This window comes from Stegodyphus dumicola, chromosome 1 (assembly GCF_044657685.1).
Source record: "Stegodyphus dumicola isolate Sdum_Otavi_A_Nest chromosome 1, ASM4465768v1".
In the NCBI taxonomy this organism is placed as follows: domain Eukaryota; kingdom Metazoa; phylum Arthropoda; class Arachnida; order Araneae; family Eresidae; genus Stegodyphus; species Stegodyphus dumicola.
The window spans coordinates 76149021-76163609 of NC_140768.1; the positions used below are offsets into that span (position 1 = coordinate 76149021).

The window sequence follows — 14589 nt, forward strand, 5'->3', positions numbered from 1 at the left end:
ATTTATTCATGTTATGTTTTCTTTGTACTCGGTTTTTAATTGGTGTATCTTTTCTTTTACACCCGACCTTAATTTATCATTTTTGTGAATTTTATTCCTAGGTGAGGGACCCTGAAAATTTTTACTAGCATGTTAACTTAGAATTATACGTTTTTGAATCTTAGTTAATAATAATTAAAAAAACTACCAAGATTTAACTTTCTGAAGGTACAAATGCTGATTAGGTTTCAAATTCTCGTAACTGGATACATAAATATTAATTTCTTGTACTTAATAATGCTGAAATATACCCATTATCAACTTAAGACACTTGCTCAATAATACACGTATTGTATTTGTAGAATTCTTCTAAAGACTTTTGGACAGTCTTTTAGAGATACTTCATTTTAATCAATTTTTATTTTTCAGTTTACTTGCAGGATAGGAAAACCAATGGCTCTTACGTCATAATTTCCAAGAAACGTTTTATTTCTCGTAAATTTTCTCGTAGTACTTAATATGCCTCGTATTTGTGTAAAATTATTGAGGAATAGATTCTGTAAGTTGGGAAAAAAGAAACCATATTTTTAACTTACTAACATGATGTCCAGAAATATGGGTGAAGTAGTGAAAGAATATGGCTTCAGTTGACTAGCTTCAATATTTAATAAAAGGAAAATATATCATTATTCTGATTTGTCTCACAAACTCATACCATTAAAAATAAAGAAGCTGTCTGAATTAACTAAGAAGGTACTGACAAAACTTTTCAAGTAAGAAAAAGTTTTATTTATCGCCTGCAGACTGAAAGCAATAAATGAAGAGATGATAAGCAGTTGTACAAACTTTGAGTCTGACGACGATTTCAGACAGATTAGAAAAAATGATTTACTTTAAAACAAAATCTTGGCAATTTTTTCCTCCAGGCCAGAAATAAATTTTTCAGATTGTTTAAATTAAAAAATCTGATGTGTACACCACATGATTTTCTTGTACGGAATATTAAATTATACGCAATTTTACTGCATTTCATTTAAACATATGGAATTAAAAATTAACGAATTTTAAATTAAATCTACTTCGTGGATAGCGCATAAACCACAGCAGATTAAATGTGGTCTTTAAAGATCACTATATTTATTTACCATAGCGATACTTCGACTCTAGGTTCACTTAACAGCATTACATCTCATTCATTTTATAACTCCGAGTGCACAAAAATTATATCATCTGAAGAATTACCACATGTTCTATTCAAATACTATAATAAATCTGAAATGATATGTAAAAGAAATTAAACTAATAAAAAAGAAACAATTTTTCGCAGACGATTCAGCGCCGCTTACCTAATGCTCATGCGTTACTAATTAAAACAATTCTTACAATTAAAATTACAGTTTCTACGCAAAACAAGCTAATAGCTTAAATCACAATTCCAGAATGAATTAAGCATAATTTAATTCGCAATAAAAAAGAAGACGTTACTTTGTTTTTGCGAAGCTTAATTTCTCTAGATTGGCAACAAATCCACTATTCTGCTAAGTTTCAAATGTAAACAACAAACATGGCTGCTATGGTAGTCAAAAATTAGGCTTAGCCACAATTAAAAAACTTTTAAATTGTTGATAATTCCACAATATTGCATGCAGGGTAACTAAATGCATAAAATCTTAACCAGAGTAACACAATTCAATCATTTTTAAAGGAAAAAACGCACAATTTACAAACATATAAGAATGAAGAAACTGAGCTCACTAAGACGAGTAACAGAGTGGATATATATATATATACTTTTCGGGCGGCCGATTGCAACCAAAGTACGACATGCACATCTATATGTTATAGCAGTGTACGTACGCACAGACGCCACAAAAAAATCCTCTTCAGAATTTATTTTAAACCAGTTTTATAATATTTTTTAGGGGAAAAAATCCTTTATTCTGTCCTTACGTACAGATGTCACGCAAAAACATTGTTAAATTGCATTCGATAGCGGTCAAAATGGATATTTTAGTTGAAATGTGATATCTGAAATTTTTCGCGATTACAATACTTCCTTTTAACTTCGTACAAGGCAGTAAAAAAGGGTAAAGCATTAAAAAATGCTTTTAATTTATCAAAGGGAGCGGGAAGGGTTGGAAATAGAATTTCCGTTTACACGTTACACATGCGGAGAACCAGAAAACCGCCCATGCAGCCAGCCCGTTCGCGGGATTCGAACCTCGGACCGCATTACCAGTGTTCAGCGACATTACCCCGCTGGTGGCCCTCTGCAGTGTTATGATAGGTTCGGGTAATCTGTAAATCCTGAAACTGTCAAAAATGTTTCAAGAAAACATTAATTTGAATTTAAAGGTTTTAAACTTTTACTCGTGTCCTAAAATTCACATTAAGAACAATTGCCTTTTGATCGCAAAGAGTTTTAGTAATTATAAAAAATCCACGTAAAACAGTAAAATTTCGCTATTTTTCAAAGGAAGATATATTTTTATGTGAGAACGTCTTTTTTTTATTTTGCATAGCTAAGCGATAGGCAACTTTTCCGGAGTATAGCAACAAACAAATTAAAAAAAATTTTATTTCTTCTCATGCGTAGTATACACGTACATATAAATGAAATACGTATAAATATATACATATGTAAATAAAATATATTTCTATAGCTTCCTAGAAAATGATGCATCTTGGAAACGTATCAGGGCCCAGATGGCTCGAAGGTGAAAAACCGGTAATATTAAAAGAGAAAAAAACACAGGAAGGAATAAGAGAGAAAAGTTTTGGTGCGGAATTTATCTGTGAATTGCTATGCTCGAAACAAAGGCTCCAAATTTTCCCATAAGATTATACGATCTTTGTGAAGGATTTGACGTTTCAATGGTTTTCGCCCCAATAATCTTCAAGGGAAAAAAATCATACTCTTAGAAAAGAAGAATAGATTTTATTTTTTGTTAATTTTACATTGATTCTATAAATATAAATTCTTTAGCATCATTTATTTCCTTGAGTACAGATTTTTCTCGAAGTGCATGGAATTTAGGAATTTTGAAACCGATTTGCATTCGTGTTAAGGAAGGTACTTTTGAGAGACAGATTTTTGTAGACCAGGTTTTGCATTTAGAAGTTTCCTGGAATTCTTTTTCTTCTGTTCATAACTGCGTGAGTTTCTCCCTGAATTCTCTGCTCTTTGTCGATTAGATTCCTGCTGCTGTCTGTGAGCTTCACTGTTTGTATTAATGCAACGGGAGGAATTCTCTTGTTGATTGGATGCATGTGCATTGTGAAGCCACTTGTAAGATTCTCTGCTTGTAGTGGTGTAACGGCAAGAATCATCTGAAGTTTGCTTCATATCCAGTCGCGAGCCATAAAGTACGAAAGCCATATCTTCACCCGAAGTTGCTGCACTTCCTATAATTTTTCCCGCTTCACTTGGGACTCGATCTTTAGGATAAGTTTCTGGATTAGGAGATGGATCCTCTTGCATCCATTGTTTATCAGTATTTTGGGTATTCCGTCTATTTCTGGTTTCAGTATTGTCATGGATTTGTGGCTTGTTTCTATTACTTGTACTTTCATACGCAATTTCTCTAATAATCTTTGCAGGAGATTTGGTGTTACAATTTTGTAAACTGTTTGAAGTCGAATAAAATTTTTCTTCAGTAATTCTGGCACTTGGAAAACTGCTTTCTGGAAAATGTCCATTATACATAGAAGCATAAAGAGTGTTCATCATGGGTGCCATAGGTCTCACATACGCTGGATGAACAAAAAAGGTAATAGGAGGATTGCAAATATTTTGCATGGGATTAAACATAAGATTACTGCTCATGAAGGCTTGAGGCTTCATGTTAAATGTGTAAGGAATGTCATGATAATTATAAATATTCTTGCTGAGTTCTTCAGTATTTTCAATAACCTCATTCCTTCTGTTCTGAACATCACTTGCCCAAATTGATTCAGTTTCATCCTCTTTTGTTTCTTCAATTATAGTCTGAATGCTCTGAGTTTGGTGAACTGGTGATCCGTATAAAGTGCCTTTCATACTATCGCCTAAATTGAATTCTTGTAGCTTTTCTTTGGTATTACTTTTAGGATAGTATATCTCTTTTTGGCTGTCAACATTACATTTGTTTTGAAATGGAATTTGCGGAGAGCTGCTTGTACCATTTCTCCCATTCTTGGTAGAGTTTGGAGAGTTTTTTGCTTTGTTGATTATGTCGGGTACTCCGTATAAAGCGTACGTCATGGCATTCCCCAAGTTGAATTTTTTTAACTTTTCTTTTGTGATAGCTTTCCCAGATTCACACATTTCTTGTTTATCAACATTTTTATTTCTTTTATGTGTAGCATTCGAACTGGGAGAGTTTGTTACATTCTCCGAAATTTCGACCGAGGCTTGCTTTTTGTCGGTAATATCCGATACACCATACAAAGCGTAAATCATAGCATTTCCTAAGTTGAATTCTTTGAGCTTTTCTTTTGTGTATGCTTTAATGGAATCGCACATTTGTTGTTGATTATCAACATTTCTGTTCTCTTGATTTGTGGTTTTCAAGAGCGCAGAATTTGCACTATCCTGCTGGTAGTCAGAAACGTTTTTATCATCCTGTGTTTTGTGGGCAATGTCTGATACACCATACAAAGCGTGTGCCATAGCATTGCCTAAATTGAAGTAGGCTAACTTTTCCTTTGTATTGATTTTTGAATTTTTAGTTCTTAGATCAATTTCATGCACAAGTGGTTTTTGCTCGTTCTTTTCTTCTTTTTCAGATTTGTTATTTTCTCTATTTGACTCCTCAAAATCTGATGAATCCACACTGTCAGTAGAATATTTCAGGTCTTTCATTTTGGGAAATGTATCTTTTTTACTGCATGATGGCAAAGTATTACATTCCGTGCGTTTGCCAGTTAAATCAGCGTTTGGGGAGCTGCATTTAGCAGAGCTAATATGTTCCAGGGAAGAATCAGCTGATTTATGGTCATTGTCCTCATCTTTACTCAATACTTTTTGTGTTAGATCCGATGTTCCGTATAAAGCATATGCAGCAGAGCTTCCCAAATTGAAACTTGCCAGGATTTGTTTCGTATCAATCTTTGAATCATAAGCGCCTTTATCTACTTCATGCACAAGGGGCTTTAGATCTTTTTTTACATTTTTAGACTTAATTTCTGGAGAGGTACCATACAGCACTTGATTTTTGTGAAAAGCATTGAAGTTGTCTTTGGGATTTGTATTTACACTTGTCGAAATTACATTAGCCATTGGAATTTTTAAATTATTCTTGCAGGAATTTTTATCTTTTTTATCGGTTGGTAGAAATAAAATTTCTTCTTTCCGAATGAATGTTTGGTCCAAAATCTCATCTTTTTCTTTTTGATGATTCTCATCCTCTTCAACAGTAGTTTTATCTGCTAGGTCTGGTATACTGTACATAGAATATGCCATAACATTTCCCTGATTAAACACAGAAAAGTTTTTCTTTGTATCAGTTTTTGAATCGTTATTACTTAGGACGATTTCATGGCCATGTGGGTTTTGCTGTTTCTCGCCATTAAGGTTTTCGTTTTCATTACAACTGACATCTGATTTCTGATGAGTTGTTGTTTTAAGGTTATAAAAGGGCACTTGATTTTTTCCTTTGCTGCTTATTTCTAATTTTGGAATGTATGATAAATACATATTGCCTACTTGTGGCGATAGATCTTCCTCAGGAAAATATTCTTTCTCGTCATTTCTTAATCTATCGAGTAATTTATTTTCTATTATCCTTTCAATCATATTTTGCAATGTACAAAAGTCTTTTGCATTACATGTATTGATCTTGAAACTTCTTCTTTCTGCTTCTGGTTCAGTTTGCTCTAAACTGTTGTTCTCTGCCACGTTGTATTCATCACTCGAATTGCTTTTTAAGTTTTGTAAAATGAGCATTCTTAAATCGAGGTCACTAGGAAGCTTGATTTCGGAATTGGTTAATATTTGTTTAGGAACTACACTGTATTTTCTATCTGATTTTATTCTTTCTGAATTATCGTTACTCCGCAATGTGGTAAAGACACTATCTTTCTCATCAGGGACACCATTACATGTGCTTTCTGTAATTTCTGTATTTGAATTGCAGTGCTCTGTTGATAAGTTTTCTGTCTGAACAGCTATTTCCCTTTTTTGATTTTTTGGACTTTCTCTAGTGCAGAATTTTTGTTTTTCCTGTGATAAAAGGATTTGTATCGGTATTTCAGAAGTGCATGTTTTGTCTTCATCTACAAATAAAAAGTCTTCAGAATGCATATCTAATTTTCGCTTGTTAAAGTCTGAATATCTATTGTGATTTCTGCAGTAATTTCTCATTCCCTTTGTGTCAGCATTACAATTACATTCTTTGTCAAAATTTAAAAAACTGTTAGAATTCTTATTTCTTAAACCTATGGGAGTTTCCGTCCTGTCCTGTGATGGTCTTTGCAATCCCTGCTTTTCGGTATCGAGGAACAAATATTGCGCTCTGCCTTTCTTTTCTGCTTGTGTAATTGGGTAATTCTCAGCATGGTTTGCCGATTCGACAGTGGTTTTCGATTGAACAGGGAAAAAAGTAGACAATCTCATTTCTTCCCTGAGAAGTATAGTTTCAATGTCTGTATTGTTTTGCCTATTTACTTTCCCTATCATTTTCGTTACTTGTTGAGATCTTTCAGCTTTCTTATCACAACTAGAAGTAGATGCATCATTGGATTCATGAATAACAAATTCTTCTGAATCGCGATTTCGACGAGAACCGTTTGTCTGATGTTTAGCAGATTTCATGGAATTGTTATCTATATATTTTCCAGACATTTTGTTATTATGGGAAAAACTTTCATCGTTTCCATTTACTTGAAGTTTATCTTCTTGAAGATTTTTTTGTTGTCCGTCATCTCCTGCAGCCGGTGACTTTTCCCACCATGCCTTGTAGTTGGTGATTGTAGGCTGAATTGGAATAGTGTCCGTGTCGATCCAAGATTTACTTTTCTTGAATTTCTGTGCTCTCTTTTCATGGTTACATTTCATCTCAACTGAAGAGGTAACAACATTTATATGATCCTTTCCTTGGTATTCGCAATCAGTAGCGCTATTTCTAGTTGCTTCGTAATCCGGTATACCATCCATTCTTTTAGGTTTTGAAAAACGTTTACCTTTGTTTGGAAGTATGAAATCCATTCATGAATTCAAGAACTGAATTTATTAAAGGGAAATATTAATTGCATTTATTTCAATAAGTTACACCTTAAATTAATACTGTTTTGCAAGTAAAATTTTAAAGCTTTCAACTATAGAATGAATTACATTGTTAATAATTATTGCTTAGTTATTCCGTGTGAAACATTGTTTTAACAATGCTGAACAAGGCGTTGTTTGAACAATGGTAACCTGAAGATGTAGAGAGTCCTAATATGCATTCTTTAACGCTTTTAGAAAACTGAGTAGGCATGTACATTTTTATACAATAATAAAGGCCATTCCGAACGGAACAGTATCTGGTTTCTCAGCAATTTTTGGCTCCCTTTTCATTTTGTTAAAAATAACCTCTTTGTACTCTTTTTTTTAATAAAAGCTACAAATATGATTTCACTAAACAGTCATAAACATTTGTTCATAACCTGTACTTGCATAGTAATATCGTGGATAGCAGAATAAGTATATGGAATTATATTTTCTGATTAATATTGCTATCTGAATTATTTCAAAAAAAATTAAGACTTAATAGCTAGTTGATTTCGGATAATAAAGAGAACAAGCATACCAATTTACGTCTGATAGTATATCTTCCGATGCGTTTACGAATGTTCCATAATGTTTACGGAAACTGCTGTAGTTTTATAATCAAGTAAAATTGAGTTTTTTTTTTTTAACAAATTCAGTTTTTTTTAAATACGACAAACATTAAGCCAATTTATAGATTTCACCATATCTGTATTTAAAGTGCGTACTCCTGGCAGAAATTCGGATTACCATTTAATTCTTTCTCTTTATTACATTAAAAAAGCTTTTCTCTTTATGGAATTTTCTGTTGCATTCACTGTGTTTAATTACTTATCAACATCTGGAGACTTAAGGATCAATTTTATCTGAATATATTCCATGCTTCACACTTTCATCAGGATTTTTTAACATATGTTATTACAGTAGTATTAAAATTATATTTTTAGAAACACAGCATTAAAATGAAGCATTTTTATTTCCCTCTGTCATATTTTAATGACAAAGTAATTATTTACTTTTCCTTTTGGCGATATCTAAACTGATATATGAACGAGATAATAAATATTATAAATCACAATTTATGAACTGCATTTTGCCCAACCAAAGAAAGCTATTGTAAACATATTAAAATTAATTTTATTTTCAGATTCTTCCAATTTTAATAAGTGCTTTTTCTCCCTTAATTGTTTCAAAATATTTGTATACCTGTCGTTTTCTTTTTTTTTTTCTTTCAAAATTCATTCTACACTTTTTTCTGGAATTTTCACGAATTCTTTTGTATTTTATTCTCTCAAAAGTGGCAGGTGTAGAACTATTGAACTCCATAACTAATGAAACCTTCTATACTATTTGATTCTTTTGAACAAAGCATATTTCTTCGCAACACATCTGCTTTAATATTTCCGAAAATGGTTTTGAGCATATGATGAAATGTTTGCATAACAAAAGCAACTTTTTACGGTTAGCAAAACCACAAAACACTCGTTTGAAACCCATAGATGTATCGAAAACTGCCAGGAAGCAATTGGTCGAATACAATTTTTAATATAAAGGAAATTAGGCACTAATTATATACCTGAGAAATCATAAGTCGATATGCTACACATATTTTTCATAATGTGCTAAAACTTGCATTTATTGCTTAGATTCTAGCTGCATTTCTTTATCCTTTGAGAATTTTAAATAATTTCACAAGATAAATTTGTAAAACTATATTCATTCGTTTATTGTAAGACCATTTTAATAAAGATTTGTGAATTATTATAGAAAAACAAAGAAAATAATTGGTTTTAGACTAAAATTAAAACTTTTTGGACAATAATAAGATATTTTTCGAACAATAAAGCTTTCGATGGTGAATCTGTAAGAAATCCTTTACTATGATTTCTTACAGATTCACCTTCTCTGTAATATCTGCAAGAAATCGTATTCTACGATTTCTTACAGGTTCACCTTCTAAAGCTTTGAATTATTGTTTTCAAAATAGCTTATTATTTTCCAAAACTTTAAGTTTAAAAACAATTATTTCCTTTATTTTCATGTACATAATATTTTACAAATTTTTATTAAAGCGGTCTTAAAATAAGCAAACGAATATAGTTTTACAAATTTATCTTGAGAAGCTATATTAAAGTTCAGAATCCCAGCAATAGATTCAACTTTTAGCACATTTTGAAAAATTAATTCTCTAATTTATTCGCTTATTGAATGAAGAAAAAATGCTGGTACAATGAATAATATATCAGATATTTAAAAGTGAATTTACATCTTCATTGAGGGAAGCATGTCTGTTAGAATTTTGACTCACTGTTTTAATTTGACTTCATAAAATAAGAAAAGATGCTGGTACAATAAATAATTTATCAGCTAATGAATTTATCTGTTCATCGGGGTATGTAATTATTTTATAATTTTGACTCAGTGTTTTAATTTGACTGAATGAAACTTTCAGAAAAAGCCATCAGAATTTTCAATATTGCTTTAAGATCGCACAGGAGTTTTAGAAAGATTTTGTAAAAATTCACATGATCACAAAAAGTAATAACAAAAGATAAACGGGTTTTATTATTGAGCAAATATAGTGTAAAATATTAGATTTAGCATAGAGAAATTAATTTTAATGGGATTGCCTACAGTAACCATGTAAATTTAACGTCAGAAATCAGTGCCTTACCATAGTGAGAAGAACATGACAAAAAAAAAAAAAAAAAAAAAAAAAAAAAAAAAAAAAAAAAAAAAACGATTTTTAGCGCTCAGTTATGCAAAACTGCGGAAATATACGGAATGGGAGCAGCAGTTTTAAAGTAATTTTGAGGCACATTTTAGATCTTTCTGAAAATCTCTCAAAATGTAATCTAAGAGCCTTAAACTACATCCTCGAAAAGCCTTGTGTCAAACAGTGAGATACTTCTCCGTCTTATAAAATATGTTATACATTTCACCATGTTATTGCACTCATTTAACTTTGAAAAGTGCCCTGCTGCTCGGTATGATGGTAATGATACAGGCTACCATATAATTTAATTCGGCTTTGAATCCCGATGAAGGCACTAATGTTTCAAATGCATAGTATCTAAACAGACGAGGGAGCTTAAAAAAAGAAAGTTTGTCCTATCCCCGAGAGGCTGGAGACAGTAGAAGAGAGGTAAGTGATCCTTTGTCGTGTCTTCTGTAACAAAACTGGAGCGAAACTGGAATAATTTATATAGCCATTCATAAGACAAACAAGACTTTAAATAATAACACATGCTATTTTTGCTCTTGGTCATCGTGAACTTCATTGACTTGATTATACGAGATTCATCAAAATTCGTCATGACCAAGAGGGCAGACATTATGCTTAGGCAAAGAGAATTAGCAGCATTTCTTAGTAACTAGTGATTTTTTATGATATGGAATAATAAACAGAATTTTATTTGGCTGATACACAGTACGTTCACGTTTACACAGCTTTAGAACCGAATTTATAAATTTCGAGATTTGCAGAAAGCAGCCTTATTACTATTAAACTTCTACATGCTGCATGTAATGCTGTATATCTCTTGACAGATTCTAATAATGCCTAATAATGAGTTAATAAAATGCCTTCTTAGAAGTCAATTATCGAAACCTTCTATCTGTCTTTCATATTTTATAAATTTCTTAAATGTTTTTAGATAGGAACTGACTTCAGAGAAGAGAAAAATGTTACTTTTGCCAAACGTGGTGCACAAAGGGATGATTAAAATAGCTCCACTTCTGGTTTTAAGTAAACATATTGTTGAAAATTGCACTGTGCGAAAACAACTTTATTGTTTTTAGTTGCTCAGCCTTCGGGTTCAGCAGATATCGGCTGCATAAAACCAAACAAGAAATTGCATTAAAACATTTCGCAAAAAGATGATATTTTGGTAAAAGGGTTTGTTAAAAGGAAGTTGAGATTCTAATAATCATTGCCATTACAGTTTCAGCTGTTTGAAAAAATGCAGTCCTAATATTTTGCAGAAATACTCTGTGTTGCCATGTCTAGAATTTCGAATTTATTTTCTGTTCCTTAGGATATATAGGAAACTTATCCAATGTAAATATTTCTCCTTTACCGTTGGCAGGAATGTGCGCTTATCTCAATAAATCGAATAGGAAGAGCTATTTTCTGGCAGCAAATTCCAGTGAATTCAAGCTGAAAGGGCACTGAGCAAAAGAATCTAGCATTTTGACAAAGTGTATCTTACTCTGAAAGAGGTAATGGTTATGCAGCATGGGTAGAGAAATGGAGCTGTAATGGTTATGCAGCATGAGTAGAGAAATGAAGCTTTTCTGAACCCTGTCATTCATGAAATTCATAAAATGCATCTCTCCTTTCAGCTGTCCAAATCCGGGAAGCAGTCGGTCTATTTACGCAACGTGGACTTGAACAGCACGGGGACGTACCGGTGCGAAGTGTCAGCGGAGGCGCCTTCATTCCAGTCTGTGGAAGCGGAGAGAGACATGAACGTGATGGGTGAGTGCTCCCGATTACACTTAACTCTTCCTTGATCTACGATATGCTATTTGCTTCTGCGATGGAATGTTTGCGTATTTAGCTGTTTATGCCAAGGTTTCTGCTAATTCAGCGCAAGACAGGTTTTTAATTTAATAGCACTAGAATCCAGTCTAAAAGCAAACAAATGCTGCCTGTTAAACATAACAATATTTTAATGAAAATATATGTTCTTTTAAGCATAACGTATTAAAATAAAATAAAGAAGACAGCAATAAAAGTAATGATAATATACTCAGAATAAATTATTCTCATGTGGTTTGAAACTTTAGAATAAGTTACTCATTGTCCTGTAGTTACTAATCATATAAGTACTGTTGGTTATAATATTTTGAAATTAAGTATAAGAATTTTATATAAATGTTTTAGGCACTGTGAGTGAGAGGTTTCTGTAAACATAAAATCTGAATTATTACACAGGTCTCGTAGCGTAAAAATCCCAGTTATTAAAGCATTCATTACAGTTTAATAAAATCGGAATACCTTAGATGTAAATTCTTGGCATTTGGCTGAATAAACGTTTTCCCTAGAGTATAGGATCTGCCACAAAGTTAGCGATGAAAGCTCTTTTGCCGAACAACTAATTGATCTATAAAGATACAAGCTTTTATATTATATACTTTTAAGATTTACTTTAAATGATTTGTTATTTCTTGCTGAATCTTTCCTACATTTCTCCTTCCTCATCTACTTCAGAGAAACATCTATTTCACTCTAATACTCAAAGTAAAATTTGAAGAATGTAAGTTTAGAATCCAGAGTTGCCAATCTCAGACTCCCGTGGTGAAAATTCTCTGGTATTATCACTGTTGCTATGAGCAGATGAGTGCGTTTAATTGAAATTCAATTAATAATCATCAAATGGTGGAGCCTAGTTGTTAGGCTTTAAATTTGAACTTTGTCCCTTGTAAGTAATTTTAATCATGCTGTGCATATATCATTCTATGTATGTTTGTCCGCAAGTCGAAGTTAATTTTTTAATCGTTTCAGTTTTAATCAAATAAATCCTTTAGTTGTTTTACATTTCAGTGCTTAGTATTATGTATGAAAGATAAAGACGGGATAATAATCTGTTCTGCAGTCTACGAAAGTTGGGTTAGTTTTTAGAATAATCCAAATCATGATTTTAGAATAATCCAAAAACCTTATAAACTAATTAAAAGTTTATGCTACAGAAATTACACAAACATTTCTTACATGACCCTCTTCACCCAGAGTCGATATTGTTTGCGTAAAATTCTGCGTCGTGTTTTATGAAACTTTGTAATTGGAAGTATATACCTAGGTTAAGATTTAAAGAAATAAAAGTTCTAAGTGTTAACCTAGGCAAATTACATTATTGAAAGCCTTGTGTGAATAGTAAACGTTAATCGGAAAAGTAAAAAAAAGTAATATGTAAAGTAACGAACAACAAAAGCAAAATGAGTAGGTTATTCTCTTTTTTTTATCATTATTTACATACAAACTCATACGGCTATTAATAACATCAAGGTTATTCTTTTTCTTTTTATTTCTTTAAAGTTTCCTTCATAATCAGTCACTTCAAAGAAAAAACCCTATTTCTCTTGCTTTTCACTATCTTTTAATTAAATTAGTTTTAATCAAAATTAATTTTAATTAGATATTTTAAAATTCGAATTAAAGATGTTTAGTTCGTATCTCGTATTCTTTTTTGCAAATTTTAATCCATCTCACTCTCATAGAAATGAATATGTTACAGCTGAATGTATCTCCAGAGCCGGTGCAACAAGTGCGATCACAAGGATCGGAAGAACTTTTTTCATGTTTCTGAAAGCACTGTGAGGCAGAATTAAGGAACCGCCAAAGATTGCAGTAAGCGGCAAGAAGCATAGCGCCGACTCTGTCTGAATCATACTATCATTAAAATACCTTGCATTTCTCAGTAAAGAGTTAAACGAACTTCAGACTATTTAAGAACAAGACTAGTTAAAACTTTTACGAAATTTTTCAAAGGATTTCAAACGAAAGGGCTATAATCATAACTAGGATATTAAGGATACTGATCCTTAAATTTGATGAGGCCAGATCTTTGGGTGTCAAAAGCTAATTGAAAAAAAAAAAAAAACCACGATGAAGTGTTTACGCCAAGCGCTGAAAGAAGGTAGAGCTGATGAAGCGGATATTAGCAGTGCATCATTTGGCAAAATCTTTGAGTACTTTTGATGACATCTTTTATCGAATTCCCCATTGCCATTATTATTACTTGCTATATGAGAAAAAGTAGTTTATTTCTGATTCGTGAAGTATTCATAGTTCCTTGTTAAAGTGAACTGCAGAAAGGTTTTACAAATTTTATGTTTTTATAAAAGTCTACTTTTACTAAGTTTTTTTTTATAAAAGTCTACTTTTTGCGTGTTGAAATCAAGATCTAAATTTGTAAATTTGGAGAACAGAGAATTTGTAAATCTAAATTTGTAAATTTGGAGAACTCTATCGATGTACCGTTTCATTCTCTGAAACTCGATGCAATTTTTATTTCAGTATTCATTATCTGAACCCTACCTTTTTTAAGAAAAGTCGCAACTCTGACGTAATTAAATATTCCAATAATAGTCAAATTTTAATTCACAAGCAATTAATCAGCTGCACTCTGTTAGTAAATAATATGTATTTTAGACACTGCCTTGACTATATATTTTTATTCTCTATATGTAGCAACATCTATAAAATAATTTTTAAGAGCATTCTGTGCGATATTCGGATCTGAGAATATTTAGATATTTCTCTCGTGAGAATAAAGGAAATCTATTGATCCTGCAGTCATATATTTGCTATGTCTCTAAAGCATTATGCTGTAAGGTACCAGAAATATATTTTGATAACAAGCGAAACATACTGAAAT

The 14589-nt window shown here is 31.9% G+C and overlaps 1 protein-coding gene across 4 annotated transcripts in view; it reads left to right on the plus strand.

Moving 5' to 3' along the window:
* The window catches only part of LOC118194771 (uncharacterized), a 348088-nt gene that overhangs the window by 143637 nt on the left and 189862 nt on the right, over positions 1-14589 (plus strand). For all 4 annotated transcript variants that reach the window (XM_085816399.1, XM_035365974.2, XM_035365973.2 and 1 more), the window contains exon 3: positions 11552-11687. In XM_085816399.1, coding sequence (XP_085672525.1) covers positions 11552-11687 — 136 coding nt within the window. The remainder of the gene's footprint in view (positions 1-11551; positions 11688-14589) is intronic.